The sequence below is a fragment of the Rhinatrema bivittatum genome, chromosome 15 (assembly GCF_901001135.1).
Source record: "Rhinatrema bivittatum chromosome 15, aRhiBiv1.1, whole genome shotgun sequence".
In the NCBI taxonomy this organism is placed as follows: domain Eukaryota; kingdom Metazoa; phylum Chordata; class Amphibia; order Gymnophiona; family Rhinatrematidae; genus Rhinatrema; species Rhinatrema bivittatum.
In genome coordinates, this window is record NC_042629.1 from 56,506,164 (window position 1) to 56,526,601 (window position 20,438).

At 43.7% G+C, this 20,438-nt stretch overlaps 2 protein-coding genes across 4 annotated transcripts in view; both read right to left on the reverse strand.

The window, feature by feature from the left end:
* The window catches only part of CROCC (ciliary rootlet coiled-coil, rootletin), a 132,217-nt gene extending 124,030 nt beyond the window's left edge, over positions 1 to 8,187 (reverse strand). Inside the window, exons 1-2 of the mRNA XM_029577933.1 lie at positions 8,049 to 8,187; positions 4,595 to 4,783 (exon numbers count right to left, since the gene is read on the reverse strand). Of these exons, the coding sequence (XP_029433793.1) occupies positions 4,595 to 4,711 (117 nt within the window). The 5' untranslated portion in view covers positions 4,712 to 4,783; positions 8,049 to 8,187. The remainder of the gene's footprint in view (positions 1 to 4,594; positions 4,784 to 8,048) is intronic.
* A 7,277-nt stretch (positions 8,188 to 15,464) lies between these two features.
* The window catches only part of NECAP2 (NECAP endocytosis associated 2), a 69,331-nt gene continuing 64,357 nt past the window's right edge, over positions 15,465 to 20,438 (reverse strand). For all 3 annotated transcript variants that reach the window (XM_029577745.1, XM_029577743.1, XM_029577744.1), the window contains exon 8: positions 15,465 to 18,633. In XM_029577745.1, the coding sequence (XP_029433605.1) occupies positions 18,585 to 18,633 (49 nt within the window). In that variant the 3' untranslated portion in view covers positions 15,465 to 18,584. The remainder of the gene's footprint in view (positions 18,634 to 20,438) is intronic.

Genomic DNA, 20,438 nt, shown 5'->3' on the forward strand with positions numbered 1-20,438 from the left:
CCCAGTGAGTGATTAGATCATGGGAAATTCCTAGGATACAGGTTCAAATTCCCGCACCTGGGCGCTCGGTGTCTGTGGAGCCCATTCAGCTTTGTGCGCTGCAAGAACTGGGCTCCTTGGAGACTGTGGTGCCTGTTACTGCACTGTCACTATCACAAGAATTAGCCAGAGTTGTTGCTGTACACAAACTTTCAAGACCAGATGGGTGCCTTCTTCATAGAGGATTAACAGTAGAAATGTAATACGATATCCAGACTCCTTCTACCATGCAATGTTTTATCTCCCTTGAGTTCCAAGAATTTATCATTGCCTCCCTCTCACTTAACTCCTGTAACATAGGTCAGTATAATTAATACAAAAAAAAATAAAATAAGGGACCATTAAGGAAAAACAAATGTATTAGCAAAAAATGGTTTCTAAGACTGACTTCGAAATTGTTTCTTTTAGCATACTTACAGGTGCCTTTAACACAGGGAGGATAACTTTAGAACAGCTGTGTGCGCCCATATACATTTTATAACCCGCACCTAAACAACATGCACAGGTTATAACATGCACACATATGTACCCTGAAACATGCTTGCACATGTAAAAAAAAAACCACATGGATACATTTTGCACTTATCTGGATAAGTTCCAACTTATCCAGCTAAGTAGCTGCCTTACCACTACTTATCCATATCAGTCTTAAAAATGGCACTTATCCGGGTAAGTTCTGCGTTAGCCAGATAAGTAGCATTTTTCATTAGAACTTATCCGGATAAGTGGTGCACAACTGCTATAGCTGTGTATTTTTACTTCTAACTTTAGAAAATATATGCGTGGAGATTTTACCTGCATCATTTACATGCACTTACCCCCTATAAATTGAGTTTTACATGTGCAAAGCTGGAAGATTTTTAACAAGCACGCAGCAATGAAGTTACCAGTTCACCCACTTCATCTGCAGGTCATCGAGACCCTCCTGGCTCTTCAGCATGAACTACGCCCACTAAACCAGCTTCCCCACCTAGTCAATATTTCACTTTGAAGATGTTTACAATCAATCATGCCAGATAAAGAGCAGGTGGAAATATACGCAAGTAAACTGCCAAAGCTACATATGGAAATCTCTTACAAAACAGCAACTTGTATGTTGGCCCCGCCTAGGAATGTCCCCAGACCGCCCCTTTTTTTTTTACACATATATATTTACTCATGCATGTATGCTGTAGGTTTCTACAATAGCACATATGTGAGTATATGCTATTTACACGCATAAGGGCTGATTTTTACACATGCAACTTTTGAGTGATTAGGCAAGGCCGCCCGATTCACTTTACCTTAACCAGTTCTCTCTACCCTTCAGCTCCCAGTCTATGAAGCTAGCAGGCTAAAAAAGGGAGCCTCTGTGGTATTTCAAGATCCTCTTGGTGATCTATAATCTTAAGACTATGTTCCTCATATATCAGAACACATTTGTGACATACCATAACCACCAAAGTGCTCAAGGCATGGTGCAGCAAATAAAATATTAATACATAATTATAACAATAAACAATATGGGCAACCAATAAAAAGCTAACAATAAAACCATAAAATATGAAATACTTTTCCCTAGCATATAAATTAATCTAATATTCTGTAAATATAGCAAGGTTGCTTACTGTAAATGGTGTTTTCTGTAGATAGTAGGATGAATTAGCCATTACATGTGGGTGATGTCATCCAGAGGCACCAAACAGACTCATCTCTTCTAGCTAATAGAACTTTGCACTCTTCTGAGCATGTGTGGAAGTTCCCACATAGGCGTTGACTCATGAGTCTCCTCAGTCTATTGCATAGCTAAATCTAGCTAGATAATCCCCAGGGAGGTGGACAGGTATTCCATGGCTAATTCATCCTGCTATCTATGGAAAACACTGTTTACAATAAGCGAACTTGCTTTTTCCATTGATAAGCAGGCTGAATTAGCCATTACATGTGTGGAGTCCCAAGCGGAGGGTTGCAGCAGAGTGATTACTGAATTTGCAACCTGGACCCCACTGTGGAGAGTAGACCAGTGCGAGAACAAGTTACACGAAACTGCATGCCCAAAGGTACTGTCAGCCCTTGAGAGGTTGTCCAGTTAGAATTGGGACATAAAAGTGCTGAGCTGATGACCCATGTTGCAGTTTTGAAAATGACCTTGGAGGGGTTACTTCTCTAAAATGAACAGTAGTAGAAGCCATAGCTCTGACTTGATGAGCTTTGATGGAGTCTGTGATCTGCAGTCATGCTAAAGGGTAGCAGCGCTCAATGCATTTCGCTATGCGACGCCATGTCATGTTTTATATTTCGAGTACCGTCTCAAAACCAAATCTTTTATCAACTGCTTGTACAAAAGAAACCATTAAGATTGCCCTCGTGGCAATATTATTGTTATTAGAAACATCAGCACTTTCAAAGGGGGCAAGGGTACAAGGCGCCCTAGCGAAGCTTGCAGTTTGTTGCCCTGCCTTTCCCCACGAACAATTAAAAATTATACATTTATGTTGACAGATTTTACATGAACAAGAACATTTAAAGTACAATCATAGGTGGTCAAAAGATCCTTCAAATAAATAAATAAATAAATGTATAATCATATTTACACGCAGTGCTGTAAAACCCTGCAAAAAAGTAAAATATGCCCTGGGAATTGGTAGTAGGTCTATTGAAGTGGAGGAGTAGCCTAGTGGGCTTTGAACTAGGGAGACCAGCGTTCAAATCCCACTGTCGCTCTCTGTGACCTTGGGCAAGTCACTTTACCCTCCCCGTTGCCTCAGATACAAACTTCGATTGTGATCTGCTTTGAAGGGCTAAAAAGCGGAATATAAATAAGTAGTGTGTGTTTGGGTATGGGGCTTGCCATCAGGAAAATGAATTACAATTTCAATATAGTTAAAATCTCCTCTATCAAAACTACACTAACTGCTAGCACTCAAGTACTGACAGCCCTACTTATGAAAAGGCAACACTGCAGTTACACCACCAGGCCCTCCAACCCCAATACACCTGCTACGAGAAAAACAAAGAAAGCCAAGCTGCTATATATCCCAACCCAGAACCTACAAATTAGCAGAATATGTCAGCTCAGCCACACATTCAAAATACAAACAAACAAACCCTTGCCAAATGCAGAATAAAGTGAACATAAAATAGTACTACAAACATGCAGACAAAAACTGAATCGTAAACTGGAAAAACAGAAGCATTATAGTTCCTATTAAAAATCAATCAATATAATTAGGAAACATAAATCAACAGAAGTAAAACCATACTAATAAAAAGAATATTCACAAGAACATCCAATAATTTAGAATTCATAAATTTTCCAAAGACTAATAAAATATTTCAGAACAGCAGATATGCCACAACTCAATACTTAGAACTTAAAAAGGATAAAATATCATCTGCTGTCCATACATGGAATCTTTTGATTTCCAGATACCCTGTGATTTTTGTGAATTAGCAGGGGAGAGGAGAGGGGTTGTTGCTTACAGTTTCTCTCTCCTCTCTCTCATACGTACACATATGCTCAATCACAGAACATGTTCTCTCACACACACACACAGACATGCGCGCGCGCACTTGCTCTCTCAGACATATACACTGACATGCTCTCAGACACACACACACACAGATGTTCTATCACATGCATACACACAGACACTCTCTCATACACTGACATGCTCTCACGGTCACACAGAAATGCTCTAACACACACACACTCACACTCTCTCTCTCGCATGTCCTCCCCCTCCCCATCAGAAGCATAACTATAGCATCCTCCTTCGGCCTCCACAGTAGAGGGGACTTCATCTTTATTGAGGCCGTGAGGGCTGTTGCTGGTTTGGTTCCTGCGGGTTGGGGAGGGGGAAGCACTCGCTGCTGCTACTCCTATGATTCAATGCTGTACAGACTGGGTCCAGTGCTGCCATTTCCTGTGACATCTCAGGGCAGGCACTGTTTTCCTCCTGCTTCTGGTCACGACTGCATGCCTCTCTTTCTTCCTGCCCACGTGGGACCATCATATCCTCTTCTGGGCCACATAGGTGGGAGGGAGGAGAAGCCATGCCATCACCATCCCCGGACTTGTGGTGCTCTAGCTGACCGCCTAGTTTGCCCAGTACTTCCTCGGCCCAGAGCCTCCCTCCTCTTCATTCACAACCCACTTAGCTTCAGGAGCATAATAACACTTGGATATCTAAAACTTGTTTTCTCTTGTATTCTGCAAAATCTCATATACATATCTCTTAAGAATTCATGGGGCCAAGAGCCTAGTTTTAGGAAAAATTAAAAAGCGTATGTTTGGATTAATTTTCAAATGATTCTATTTTATTATGGAGAAACAAGTTGTCTTTAACATTCGTCACTCGAGTAGCTTGTAATGTTGAAACTTGATCTCTCAGAAGAGACCCATGGCTCTATAACTCCAACACTTTACTCTATCTCAAGTCAATTTGGTTGAGACACCTACAGAAAGCTCACATTGCTGGGAAATGGTCCGCATCAATGTACTCTCGGTGCATGTTACAACTTGCCAAATGGCCCATAAGGAAATAGCAGAAAATTCAGCCAAAGCCTCTCCTACCTTCCCTTCCTGATTGGTCAGAACCACCGGTACAGAGACAATATCAACTTCGGGAATTGTCAATCTAGATGAGACTGCGGATTCCCCTTCTTGAGCCTCATTCAGCGGTGATGACATCTCCACTGACAGAGGAAGAGGAGGTGGGGCTCAGTGATATTCCAGAGCCCTCCCCGTTGATATCACCTGAAGCTGAAAAAAAAACAAAACAAGTGATGCACATGAGCATCCATGGATCCTTGTGCTGGTTTAGAAACCATAGATGTGGAAGTTATAGTTGCACTGGAGAAAGTGCAGAGAAGGGCAACCAAAATAAGGGACATGGAATGGCTGCCCTATGAGGAAAGGCTAAAGAGGTTAGGGCTGTTCAGCTTGGAGAAGAGACGACAGAGGGGGGTTATGATAAGAAATTGCCATGCTGGGTCAGACCAAGGGTCCCTTCAAGCCCAGCATCCTGTTTCCAACAGAGGCCATACTGTGGAACGCCATGCCACTGGAGTTAAGGTTACAAAGAGACAGCAAAACCTTTAGAAAAAGCTTAAAAACCTGGCTATTCAAGGAAGCTTATCAAATAGAGAAGGGGGAATAATGAAGCCGGCAAAGTGCGAGGTACGAACAAATGAACATCAACACACACCAACACAATCAATGTGTGTGTAGCTGTATTTTTATTTTACTTTACCTTCTCGTCCATCACTATAAGATAAAGTGACACTTATAAAGTTAGCATGGTTTTCAAAACTGAAAAAAAAAAAATTCTGGACAGTATTGTATCACAAACCAATTATATTGTTTAAAAAAACTATGTACCGAACCATTATGGCACCTGTGTAAATTAATATATTTCAGCATCCTTATTTTATGTGCCCTATTGTAAACCGTTGTGATGGACCCTTCTTAACGACGGTACAGAAAAGTTTTAAATAAAATAAATAAAAATTAACTTTTTCAAGTCCTTTCATGATTTTATTTATGTAAATCAGTTATTTATTCTCTCGGATAATAAAAGGACTGGAGGGCACTCCATGAAGTTAGCAAGTAGCTCATTTAAAACAAATTGAAGAAAATTCTTTTTCACTCAGCGCACAGTTAAGCTCTGGAATTCATTGCCAGAGGATGTGGTTACAGCAGTTAGTGTAACTGGGTTTAAAAAGGGTTTGGATAAGTTCCTAGAGGGGAAAATCCATAAATTGCTATTAATTAATAAACAATAGTAGCTTGAGATTTATTTAATGTTTGGGTACTTGCCAGGCACTTGTGACTTGGATTGCCCACTGTTGGAAACAGGATACTGGGCTTGATAGACCCTTAGTCTGACCCACTATGGTAATTCTTAGGTAAAAAGGTCTACCTTTCCTCTTCCTACCCGTAAACGAATCTTGAACACAAAATGGTAGGAAGGGGCACACACTTTTGTCACGTGGCTTCAGCGTGCACTAGTGGCTGTGCACTGCTACTGCCGCCTCGCTGAAACAGAGGGCCCATGGCACCTTTCGATGACATTGGCGGAGGCGCCGCAAGGAGGGAATCGCAGGAGACCACCAGCCAAGACTGCACCAGGTTCAATCCCTCCCCAAATGGCAGTTTGTACCCTTAACAGAAGGCATGGGAATAACCCTCCTGGAGTGGCAGTTACTATCCTTAACAGTAGGATTGGGGGCAACCTGCAGAGAGAGTGGCAGTTACAATCATAAGCAGCTTGCTGGGTAGACCAGAAGGACCATTTGGTCTTTATCTGCCATCGTTTACTATGTCTAGGGCATCAAATCCCCAGGCTATAAATGAGCCTGGGGGGGCAGTGTGCTAGCACAGTTTCAAAGGGGCGGCATCATGGCACTCTGCCTACAGGTGCCGGAACTGAGAACCTGGACCTGAATGTTCTGTGCAGAAGCCTTGCAAAGTTTACTTCTCCCAGGCGTCGAGAGATATCATTGTTCAAAGCGCTAGTTAATGGCCGTAAAGTACATAGGGACCTGGTCTGGTTTGACAGGGGCCATAATTGCTGTTAATGATTATTACTGGTGCTTGCAGCACTGTTCCTACAGGAATGCAAAAGCAGCAACACAAACAATATTTGCTTAGATAATCTAAGAGGCAGTTTCAAAAAAAAAATCATTAACCATTTTTTGTTAGATGATCTAAGATATATTAGGACAAAAGACTTTTTTTTTTTTTTTTTTAGGAATCTAGGTGGTATTGCTGCCTTAAGAGCTAGGATCCTCCCTCTAAAAGCAGGGTCAAGGTTTTTTGGTCTTTTTTTTCTGACCTGCCAGGGTTCTGCTTTGATCTGCAGCTCACTCGGTCCCAGGGCTGGGATTTGGTGCCATGAGAGCCTTTACTCACAACTACCTGGGGATTCTCCACCCCACATTTTATACGCGCTCCCAGCTCACAGCAATAACGGTTCTCAGCCAGGACCGTGCAGCAGGCACCTTCTCGAACCCTGCCATCATGGTGCCCTAAATCTGGCCATTGCGCAGTGACTACGACTCCATCCCCCACCGGTGCTGTCAACCCAGGCTGTCTCCTCAGCATCCCCAGACCCAGGGGACCCAGGATACAGAGGAGTCGAGCTGGCAATCAAAGTTGGGCCCCTCCAACATGGCCCCATCATTAATTATATTATGCACTCCCAACATTTATTCCGGTGAAATACTGAAACTTTCAGAGTTGTGTTTATGAACTCTGGGCAAACTGGGAGCTTGTTACATCTACACCCTGTACCAATTCCTGTTAATAACCTGTGTACAGCATATACTATCCAAGCTAGACCAAAGCAACAAGAAAGGAAGCTGGCTAGATCCTGGAAGATACAGAATGAGAACAGAGGCAAGAGCCACTCTGCACTCATTCTGGGAAAACTGCTTGCAAACATAACAGCTGCACCCCTAGTAATCCAACTCTCACCTTCAGCCATATGCAGTTTGAGCTCTTAAGGGAATGCAGTGTAATAATCACAACGCAGGCTGCATAAATGCACTAAATGTGTCCATATCCATGACATTTTGCCTTCTCTGATTATTTGTAATTTGTCCTCAGTGTACAAGGGGAAATTAATGTGGACAGAATAAATAAGATCTGCATAGTTATACAAGGAACATACACTAAAAGAGAGAGACGGTGATAGATCCCTACTCCTAAAGGTTTACAATCGAGGCAAAATATATCAACGGGCAAAATATAAATTAGAGGGAGCAGAGCTGTGTGTGCATACATTTTCTGTACCATTCAAGGCAGGAGCCCCTCATAGCACATAAATTCCATGCTTGACTCATGAATATTCCATTAGAGGCCCAAGCAATAGATTTCACTTGTAGAAAAACTGAAAAGCACGTCTTTTCAATCCCTTGCTATGGATTTAATTCATTACTAGAGCGACCTACGTTTAAGGGAGGACCCACTAGCTGTACCGGATATGGGGACAAATAGCTCGCTACGGAACCCGGTGCACACTTACTTTTGTTGCTGTAGGGGATGTCAGGTTCAGTGCAGGGCGTTTTAGACTGTACAGTTCCCCAACAGTGCTACCGTTTCAAGACTTGAGTTACCATAGCTAGGCTACTGCTGCAACTGCTGCTCCTGTGTGTGCTGTGCACAGACGGGGCTTCTGTAAATCAGGTTAAGTCACCTGTGCATTCATTCACTTTCCCCTCCCTCATCAAGCTTACATTCACACCTTTTGTTCTTCTTCCTGGTAACTAGGTACAAAAGCTCAGCTCCAGGACGCCGGGAGGGCCTGGCCATCACTCAATCTCTAACTAAAGCCCTCTGACAGCCAGGGCATATGCTCAGTTTATTAGACTTAATATAGCACCTGTAAAATGAGTTAACCAAGTGGTGGTGCAATCAATTAAGTTACAGAATTAAAACAAGTTTATAAAATGTTGATTCAAGTGCAAACTATGGCCTAGAATAATCAGATTGCTATAAATAAAGCAGAAATATGCCACCTTAGTGCCTGCGTTAAAAAAGGGGCGTGATTGGGTAAATTTCTGATTCACTGCATTGTGTAGGTTGCAAATGCACGAAATGTTAGGAAAGGAGAGGAGGTGAGTTTTTGGTAGTTTAGAGCCGGTCCTAGCTGAGAAGCCCCCTTGAACAGTAGCGCAGTCCCAGGGACCAACAACACCGCACCAGCTCGAACTGCAACCTTGCAATTGGACACTCAGACACAGTGGAGCAAGGAAGAGGAGCAGCTGCAGCAGTGGGCACCAGGAGAGCACCAGCCACTTCAGTTCCTTGGCTCACGCCTCCAAGCTGCCCATTCCCCAGCCAGAAGCTACAGGTGCTCAGCCCGATCAGGCCACAAGCCTGGATATGCCAGTTTTGAATCCACAGACAATGCCTCAGCCTCCAACTGCACCAGCAACACTAGCAGCAGCCCAAGATCAGCCGGTCCACACAATACTCAACTGCACTGAGAGGAAGCATGGGCTCCACCTACACCATATATGGTTAAAGCTGGTGTAGTTGAGGAGGGCTCACATCAGGACACCAATGCCATGAGGCACACTCAGCAGCCCTTACGCAGAGCCTTTACTACCATGGCAACCTCCATCAACAACTTGACATCTGCCATCATGCAAGTAATTCAAAGATTGTCAGAACCTCCACCTGCCCCATTCCCAACCTCCCAGGAGTCAACGCCACACAGCAAGTCCCAGTTCTCGGAACGGCCTAAGTGTAGGCCCTCCAAAGTTATGCCACCCCCAACCAGCCCAAAGCTCAGGCAAGGAAAGGGGCCATGAGGTTCCCCAGCTTAAGATGGTAAAAGGTAACAAATTTCACTCCAAGATGACTTGTTCAAACAAGCCAGACCCATCCTCTCTACAGAGTTCCTGTGCCGGCTAGCTGATGAGGATGGTCTACAGTCTGCCGGTGTTGTCTTGCTCCTTGCTTGCTAGACCCTCCTCTAAGCTCTGCCTGGAGTCCTGCCTCCATGCTGCCCTCTCCAGTCCCGGTCCTGCTGCCTTCCATGCTGCCCTCTCCAGTCCCCAGTCCCGGTCCTGCTGCCTTCCATGCTGCCCTCTCCAGTCCCGGTCCTGCTGCCTTCCATGCTGCCCTCTCCAGTCCCCAGTCCCGGTCCTGCTGCCTTCCATGCTGCCCTCTCCAGTCCTGGTCCTGCTGCCTTCCATGCTACCCTCTCCAGTCCCCAGTCCTGGTCCTGCTGCCTTCCATGCTGCCCTCTCCAGTCCCCAGTCCCGGTCCTGCTGCCTTCCATGCTGCCCTCTCCAGTCCTGCTGCCTTCCATGCTGCCCTCTCCAGTCCCGTCCCAGTCCTGCTGCCTTCCATGCTGCCCTCTCCAGTCCCCAGTCCCGGTCCTGCTGCCTTCCATGCTGCCCTCTCCAGTCCCGGTCCTGCTGCCTTCCATGCTGCCCTCTCCAGTCCCCAGTCCCGGTCCTGCTGCCTTCCATGCTGCCCTCTCCAGTCTCAGTCCTGCTGCCTTCCATGCTGCCCTCTCCAGTCCCCAGTCCTGGTCCTGCTGCCTTCCATGCTGCCCTCTCCAGTCCCCAGTCCTGGTCCTGCTGCCTTCCATGCTGCCCTCTCCAGTCCCCAGTCCTGGTCCTGCTGCCTTCCATGCTGCCCTCTCCAGTCCCCAGTCCTGCTGCCTTCCATGCTGCCCTCTCCAGTCCCCAGTCCTGGTCCTGCTGCCTTCCATGCTGCCCTCTCCAGTCCTGGTCCTGCTGCCTTCCATGCTACCCTCTCCTTGAACTTTGCTGCCTTGGCCCTTCAGGCTGTCCCACTTTGAGTTGTCCGATTGTGTCAACAAAAGGCTCAGTTTTAGACCCGTGCTCATTTTTTATGGATACATTTTTAAAATTAGCAATTACTCAGATGCAATCTTATGTTCAGGATACCTCCTCACATGTTTAAGCTTTTGGGTCAGGTTGATAATAACACAAGCTGCTTTGATGTTGGTTACCATGGATGGAGAGTCATTATTTACCAAGGTGGATAAATCTGGGGCAAGGGGACCTTCAGAACCAGAACATATTCCTGCTGACTTCATTGAAGAGACAGCCAGAATCATATTGTTTCCACAGGAGTTTTACCATCAGATTCATGGAGTGGCAATTGGATCTGCCATGGCCCGAGCTGTGGCCAGTTTATTCATGATGCAGTTTGAAGATATATACTTCATCTTGGTTCATACACATACTGTTTTGGAAAAGATAGATAGATAATTTTTTTTTTTTATTATGGGCAACTTCTGTAACAGATCTGAAATTGTTTCATGAGTGGATTAACCTTAGATCCTAATTTGAAGTTTACGCTGCAGTATCACTAAGATCAGATTTATTTCTTGGACAGCATGGAATATAAAAGCAAGTGTAAGTTGGGAACCTCACTATACTGTAAACCCAAGAGCACAATAATTATCTTAAACGTAACAGCTGTCAGCTACATCCTCTTAAAACAAGCTTACCTGTAAGCCTTTTTTTTTTTTTACATACCTTTGTTTAGATTTACAGGATTTCAAGACTCAAGCATAACTACCTGCTCAACAGTTCTTAGCCTAAGGTTATCCTTCACCCATCATCAAGGCAGCTTAGCGCAGGGCTCCATACTTTGCTTGTGATGCCTTACTGGATTATAAATCATCAGGAAGCATCATGGACAGTATGATGTTCTACAAGATACAAATAAATCTGCAGCAGTAGCAACGATCATACATAAGTGTGTATATACTAGCTCTGCACAAACTTCATTAATAAAACATGCCAGGGATCAGAAACTCCTCCAACAACGCCACATCCCTTTACAACATAGTTAACAACCTCATCTCTGAAAACATGAACCCCAACACAACCGATTCCAAAAATTTATGCCAAGATTTAGCAACATTCTTCAAGAACAAAATAACGGATGTCCTTAATAACTCCCCGGCTGAAGAAATCTAAACACACACTTCAGCAACAACACCCTGGTATAATTTCGAACTTGTCTCATCAACGGAAACTGAAAAAATGCTTAGAAAAATTAACCCAGCTCGACATGACCTAGACACCTTCCCCACACTAGATCTAAAGGAAATTGCTCATTCATTAGCCCCTACAGTAGCAGCAATCATCAATAAATCTCTCTAAGAAGGGGAGCTTCCAATGAAATTAAAAACAGCTATAATCAGACCAATACTAAAAAAAAAAAAGAACCTAAACCCAAAACGACAACCACCGCCCAATTTCAAATCTACCCCCACTCGCAAAAATGACAGAGAAAGCGGTACTGAAACAACTCAATGAACACCTCGAAAACCACAAAATACTATATCCCACCCAACATGGTTTTAGGAAAAACCTCAGCACGGAAACTCTACTGCTCAACCTATCCAACAATATACTAAGAGGCCTTGATAACAATTTAGGTCACATTCTAATCCTTCTCGACCTCTCAGCGGCATTTGACACGGTCGACCACAAAAAAGCTAATATCTAGTCTAGCAAACATAGGTCTCTCTAGCAAAACTCTTGACTGGTTCACTTCTTATGTAAAAGACAGATACTTCAAAGTTGCCATCAACAATGAAACATCTCAAGCCATCCCCCTCGAGACAGGGGTACCACAAGGGTCTGCCCTTTCAGCCACACTCTTTAATATTTATCTACCCCCTTTATGCCATCTCCTTTCTAGTCTAGGAGTATCTTATTACATGTATGTTGACGACGTACAAATCCTCATTCCAATTACATCAACCATAGAAGAGGCATTGACACTCGCCACCTCTCACCTGGAAGCTATAAAAAAAGAGATACACTAATCCACCTAAAACTATGTCTAAACATGAGCTAAACGGAATGAATCCTAATCGAACGAAAAAAATCAGGACCCGAAACCACCCCATCCTTCCAAATAGACAACATCCACATACAACTTAAAGACAAACGTAAAAGACCTCTGATTCTGGATTGACAGTGAATTATCCTACAAGAAACATCTCAACTAAAACAAGAGAAGGCTTCTACAAACTCCAAATACTCAAACACCTAAAACTAATGCTTCACCACCAAGATTTCTGAATCGTCTTACAATCTCTCATCTTCACCAGCATCGACTACTGCAACGCACTCTTGCTTGGTCTACCCAAAGCGACCTTAAAACCACTTCAACTTTTACAGAATGCCGCAGCAAGAGTCCTAACTGGCAAAAAGAGATCAGACCACATTACACCCGTGCTCAATAGCCTTCATTGGCTTCCAGTCGAAAAAAGAATCTATTTCAAAATATTTACAATCCTGCACAACGCAATTCAAAAAACAGACAACACAGCTTTCGACAATGTCATACATGTACATAGATCGCACCGAATAACCAGAACAACAAGTAAATTACAACTAGAAATACCATCACTCCCATCAGCCAAACTATCCAACACAAGGAGAAGAGCCATATCCATAGCTGGCCCAAAATTATGAAACTCTCTACCCGTTCACTTATCCGCTCAAACCAACATCAAGCCATTCAAAAAAGAACTTAACTTGGTTATTCTGTCAAGCATTCAAAGATGGTATTGGCTAATCTCACACAACATATCTAATTTACAATCGTTTATCAGAATGCTTATAAACTAAGGACTACATGGTTTGATCATAAACACACCTAGTGTTAAAACGTTATTTTTTTCACCTGAAGTTAATTGTAAAAGCTTTAATTGTTGATTTTATAATATTGTTAATTTCACTTTAATTTTATGATGTAACCTCTGTTTTTCTTATCAGTTCATCGTTAAATGTAACATGTTGTTATAACTGTGAACCGGGGTGAAGGCTGTTAGCTATACCTCGGTATAGAAAACTCTTTAAATAAATAAAATAAAATAAATAAATATTAAGGACTATGTAGCTTCCTCAGCCCTTCCGCCTTTGGACATGGATCATGTGGAGTTTGGTTCATGTGATCTGTGTGCACAAATAATACAAGGGCAAGATTAGGGGCAACCAGTCTCTCATCATCAGAGTGATACAGATTGCTCGTCTAAATCTGTGATGTATGCCCTAATGTGGCCTCTGGTCTTTTGTATACATGGCCGTACAAAACGTTCATTCTGTACCCACCTGACTGAACATCACAGTTGCGTCAGCAGTAAATTCAAGCTGTTTCATACTGTAAATCATAACATCATACACTCCCAACAACTGAAATGGATTGTGATTGAGAAGCATTATTAAATAAACATGAATAATTTTAGATCTTTATAATGAACCCAACTGAACCAGAACAACTCAATGAATTGGCACAATATGTATTCACATCATAGTACTATGCAGTGACTGGATTAGAGAAGTACCCTATTAGTGCCAGAATAGTAGAGGACTGGGCATGAATAACACTTTTGAAATGTCATCTTTATCTTGCAGACAACCCCTGGTAAGCAGCAGCAGTTCGAACAAACTCTAAGACAGAACTCTTTGAAACATGGCGTCCATGTCAGGTCAAGCAAAATTAAAAGAGAAACATCTCTGGATAACCAGTTTTTAAGAATATACAGTTTGGTTAAGTATTGTGCTTAAGTATTTACCTGAGGTTATGTGTTTTAATTGAAAAGATTTTGAAAGACATTTTTATTGCATTTTAAAAATTAAAAAAAATAAGTGGACTGTATAAAGGATGACGATTAAAATGGGGATACCGATGTTATAGATGCCTTGAGGTATGAAGAGTCAGATCTATTTTTAAGGGCCTCCGTATATGCTTATGTAGATGGTATGCTATTATAACTAGTGGATATCATTTTTATGAATAGATTCATGCAAGTTTTCTACTTATAGTGACTTCAATTAATGCACGTTTTGCATTCCTACATTGGTGCGACTGTCACTTTAATATAAGTCTTAAGTGTAAAAAGCCACTGGCTGAGAATAACTTCAGCCTCTGTCCTTATCACTCTGAATGCCTGAAGCCTACAGCCACCGCTTGGCTTCACAGTGAAATGGATCTCAATGGGAACTGTAGCAGAGTCTGATAGTGACCCAGAGTCAGGGCTCTAAAGCAATGCTGAAGCCTGCAGTTTCCATCAGAAAGGCGATGAAGGGAGTAAACTGTGCTATGCCTTATGTAATGTCAAGGGCACAAGTAGAGGAGAAAAAGATGTGTATAGGTTGGTGTGCTGGGTCACACAGAGCAAAGCAAAAGTAAGTTCTTCAGTAAACAGAAGCTGCTGAAGGGGAGAAAAATCACAACTTGAGTTCAGCAAGAGAATTGTGAGGAGCAGAAGGGCTACTGGCTGGATCGTCTTAACCTCAAGGTAAAATAGACATTCATTGCTTGTGAAGGGAATTGCTGTGGAATATAAAGCCTTTGAAGTCCTGATAAGAGCGGAAAGGGCTTTATTACACCTCTGATCAGGATATATTCAGCAGTCATCACTTAGCTGGAAAAGGGACTTATCCAGCTAAATACATAATCAGATAAGTGATGGGGAGGGCAATGGCACAATGGGGCAGCATTACTTATCTGGTTAATTTTGCATGTCTAATTTAGTCAGATTCAGCAACATAGCCGTTCTGCTGAATATTCCATGTAAATTAACTGGCTAAGTCTTATCCGGCTAACTTGCATAAATATTTAGGTTTGAATATTGGGACCCTTAAGTTTAGAAATAACCCCGATTGGTCTCAACATATATTAAACAAAACATCCATTTTATGTTTTCAAAATTAGCATTTTTTTGGAGATCGAGTTCAAAGTATTCTAAACTAATTCTTATCCAGCCTTTACTGAAAATACACATTAAAACTGTTCTCACAAGAAACCTGATGCCTCAGACCCCCTCAATTCTGAGCAATATGATGGGAGAGAGCCTCAGGTGCTCCTCCGCCTGACAAAAGCTAGGGCACAGCCCTTCTCAACAGATGAGAGATTCAGACTAATGCACTCATGCTCAAAGCAATTTTATTCAATTTTAACAAACTTTTTTATGTCATGACTGAAATTCCAAACACCCATCTCCCAGCTGCTTGGTGAAAAACCCCAAAAAACGATAAAATTGCAAGGCTAAAGCGGTAATGTATATCTTCTTCCCTATACACAGAATCAGCAAACGAACTACTAAAACATTTCCAGATAATAGCAGAATCCCACAAAATAAATAAGAGCTAAAAAATAAAATCATTAAGTCCAGTTGTTGCAGAGTGACAACCTGTTAGAATAGATCGAAAGTATACAGAGAGAAGGAAGGAATTCCACAAACTACTATGCACCCTGCTCACCTAAGGAGTAGGAGTGCGGCAGCAGTACATTTCTACTTGTGGGCAACCCACGGAGGTCAAACTCCTTCTAGATCCCAACCCCACACACCTCTCTCAACACAGATGCACTAACATCCTTTGACGTGCATACCATGTACACAATGATGATGTACCTCAGAACTGCTCAGTTTTGCTGTAGCTAGGTCTGGGAGAATGTGGTACTGGAATTTTCTATTGTTGGAGTTGGAGATACGAAACATACACTGAATTTCTGCTCTTATAACTAGGGCACAGTCCACTATTCTTTTTCATGTTGCCTTTTTTTTTTATTGATACCTAAAACCTCTGTCTTTTCTCCTTCCCAGCCAATGCTCATCAAGGAAAAATTAGGTATTAAGCGCCCTCTTGTGTTATAAGGGTCAAGCATCCAAGTGAGCTATGGTGACAGGTCCCGAGAAGCCAAATCTTGTACTGGTCTTTGGCCAGATGCTGTCACTGTAGGAGCAGTAATATCCTCACTCTTCCCGCAGGAGACAACTCCACTCCCCAGTCTGTCCAAGGAATCACAATCAAGGCCTACACTTTGTGCTTTGCACAGGCCTGGGTCCTACCCTTTTACTATTAATAGAAAAGGAACATTTTAGCTTTCTATGAACAATATGTTAGTACATCTTTGCAAGTCATATGACAGTATGTTTCTGTCTTTCCTTGGCTAGAATTTATGGGGGTATTCTGTTCTTCACTGTATTTACCATCACTGACAATTATTAAATATCACAAGAGGAAAAATAAAGCATGTTTATCCATGATGCAAATAATAATTAAAGTGTATATAGCGAGACCTGAGCAAAAGGAATGTCAAAGACATTTTTATATACTGTACATTTATTTTAAAAAGGTCACATACCATCCTGCACTTGATCGGGGTACATCATACTATCTCATCACAATGTGATCTTGGAGAGCTTTAGATGAATGACTTGTATTTGACATTGCGACAGTGAAGAAGGCACTTAGTGAAAGACGCAGGATAGGCAAAAGTGCTGCTGGAAAGCAGAGGGATGCTACAGGGGCAGTCTGGATTTCAGGAGGGTGACTGATCCGGATACGTACAGGGAAAGGACATTTCTTTTCACTTTGTGCACTGGAAGCACATGCACAAATGCTTCTGTGCAGCGACCACAAGTAAAACTGCCTCTGCAGACAATAGTGCACACAAAATCCACCGGCCAAAATGGGGTCAGTGTGCGGCATGAAAAGGAGAGAATGCAGAACGGCCTGTTTCCTAAAAGAAACTAAATTGCAAACCCCTGACCAAAGGGGGAAAAAACGTCAAAAATACCAGCACTCACTCATCACTGCACGAGGAGAATCTTGAAAGGTCATCACTTACTCGTAAATCCACTAATGACCAGCATATCGCCAGCAGCTTGTGCAAATACATGGAAGTTATAAAACTATCAAAATACTTTTCATGGGGTCAGCCCGATGGCTCAGTGGCATTTCTGTGCCCTGCCTGTTAAGGGGACAGGCGACCGACTCCCAGGTCAGGCTTCCGCTCCCCAGCCAGCCAAGGTTAGGGATGTTACAGAGGATAGGGAGGGAGTCTCGGCCGTCGCTAAACAGCGACACCTGAACACCAGACTCATGGTCCACACTAGCTGAGTCTCACTATGTGGGCCCTGGCTAGGCCCAGTTGAGCTGTAAAGCCCAAAGGAACAGGAAGAAAGTGCTAGGCCAAAAGAAAATAAATACTTATTACAATGGGAGAGAAAGAAAAGGCAAAAGCATATTTTCAATTCACAATCTCCCCTGTTCTGACAAGTATGGTCTGTAATCCTAAGAGAACATTAGCTTGAAACTGCTCTGCAGCATCGAAAAGAGAGGCCATCCATTTCAATCTCTGTGAGATCAACCGTGTAACATTGGTCAAGTCATGCAACCCCTTTCATTTTCACCTTCTCTATCTACTGGAACAGGATAAAAAAGGTCAGTGCCCTCTCTCCCACCACCACCACTACCACACACACAAAAATGTAAACAAGACAAAAGTACAGGAAGAGCAGCCGCCGAGCCCACCCGCACCAGGTCTGGCACTTGCTTCTATCATTCGTTGGGGCTCCCAACCGAGTCACAAGTCTATTTTACATTGTATAGACGGATGAGAATTAGCACGTAAGAAAGGACAATGCATAAAGAGTTAAGAGGACTCGGTAGCACCTGACGCCATGGCTCCTGAACTTTAAGTACAACTTGCAAGCTTCACTCATATGCATGCACACTCACACTGAAGAAAAATTACATCCCCCCCCCCCCCCCCCATCCTCCTCCCAGGCAGCAATTTCTTTCCCGTTCTTCTAACTGAGGCTCATTGTCTTTACCCAACCTCTCCCCCTCCTCGAGTAGCTGTCCACCGAGATCTGCCCTTGAAAAGACTTCCCATGGTTTTTCAGCGGCTAAGGACAGAGAGAGGAGATGGCAAGACAGAAAGGGAGAGCAGGAGAAAAAGCCTTTAGAAAGCATTATTAGACCTGTAAGCTGGCCCGGGAGAAAATTAGAACACATCTACCTCCCCCTCCCTCCATTCACTGCCGCAGTTTAGCCAGGTTTCCCTCCTGCAGCACCCCCTCCCCTCCCCGGGCCCGGTAATAATGCCCACAAAAGTTAACAGAAAGTTTGGTGCGGAGTTTCTGAAGTCCTTGAGGCAGGAGCAGCCCTCTCTCCCCTCTCGCCCCTCCCCTTTGGTCCATGATGAAGAGATGGTGCTTTGTTCCTGAGCGTTACACCAGACAGGCTTCATGTCCGTCTTAGAACTGCACCCAGCCAGTGCTCTGCTGTGTTTGAGAGGAAGCAGACCTGCAGAAGGAAAAGGCAGGAATTAGTTCTACTTCAGACCTGGGACGGGGGCCACTGCCCGAGGCAGGGTACTGGGCTCGGTGGGGCCTTCGTCCGACACAGCATAGCAATTCTTGTGCTCCTATCAGAAGCCGCCATTCTTCTACTGCCCACAGCTGCACAGAGCTGGTATTTTAGGGTCGCTTTCCCAGCCCAGCAGCAGCGTCGAGTGTTGCTGGAACGGAAACCTGGGGTCACGTCCCACATCCTGCACCCTTTATGTGCACACACATTAGGGCACTGCGCAGCTCTGCTGGAGGGGGCATGGGTCACACTCTGGACGACTGTCATATGCTTTTATGTTAACTGAGGAGGTGCTGGAAGGATGAAAATAAAAAGATGAAAATACTTAGCAACTGCTAATGAAAGGCCCATGAAACGTCTGCCATAGGCCTGTGTGCCACTACCATTCTGTTCCGACAGGGCCACAATATGGGAGAACGAGTGAAAGCATTCAGAGTGAGCCATGCAGGCACATGTGTGTGAATGACTGCCATTTATGTTTAGCAAATATGAAAATAATCATCCTAAAACAGTATCACTTCAGGCATTGCTTGCCATGGGCACACAGGGCTCGATGCCCCACATCTCAAACAGCTGTTCTGTTTACTTGTCTGCAGGGAATGCGGCAGGAGGAGCTGGAAAATGGAACAGGACAACCGCGTTCTTTTTATTCAGTGTCTGCTCAAAACTCACTCTCTCTTCCTCACCCTTCCCCTCCCATCCCCACAGGAGGGGGCAGCTAGCATCCAGGGGAAACAGGAGCAGATCGATTTCTTTTCTGTTCTCCTGTGTCCAGTGCTGTAGTCTCAATCTCTGGCATCCTGTCCCCTTGTTTTGAGAAGTGGTGCGGTGGGACCAGATAAAGATACAGCCACATCCTGTGATCCTAGGACTGAGGATTCAGTTGAGGGCAGCGCAGGGGAGGAGCATACTCTAAAGCAGTGGTCCCCAACCCTGTCCTGGGGGCCCACCAGCCAGTCAGGTTTTCAGGATAGCCACAATGAATATGCATGAGAGAAAATTTGCATGTTATGGAGGCAGTGCATGCACATTCATTGTGGATATCTTGAAAACCCGACTGGCTGGTGGGCCCCCAGGACAGGGTTGGGGCCCACTGCTCTAAAGCACAATCAGGGAGCGGTAAATAAGTGATTGATGGGGAAGGGGGGAGGTAAATGCTGAAAGGGAGTGAATGCTGGGGGGGGGGGGGGCATGAGGACATGTGTATGAGGAGGGTGGCTGTTGGTGGAGAAAGGAACCTGACAGCAGGAGATTGATGGAGGGAATGAGTTGGAGATTGACGGGGAGAGGCATATTGGAAGGGAGAGTTGGAGAAGTGAAGTGTTGGGATAGGGAGAACTGGAGTGTGAGAGGATAAAGAGAGTCAAGAGAGGCAAATGTAAAAGGAGAGACTCAGAGGCTGAGAAGAGAGAAATGAACAAAATGTATATGAAAAGGAAAGACAGATGTTGGGGAGGGGAGAAGTAGTGATGAAAACAGGAGAGAGAAAATAGTTAAATGGAAAGGAAAGCCTGGAAAAGGAGTTAGGAGAAGACAGATGACATCCGGAAAAAGAATACAGACCAATGCAAAAGAAACCTCATCAAAATAAAGGTAGGAAAAAGCATTTTATTTTCAGTCTAGTGACTGGAATATATAATGCACTGATATAGTAGCTGTATGCTTCCTAAAACAAACTGGATTCTTTTTTGATCAATGTAAGCATTATCCAGAAATGTTATACATGAGCTATTGAGAATACA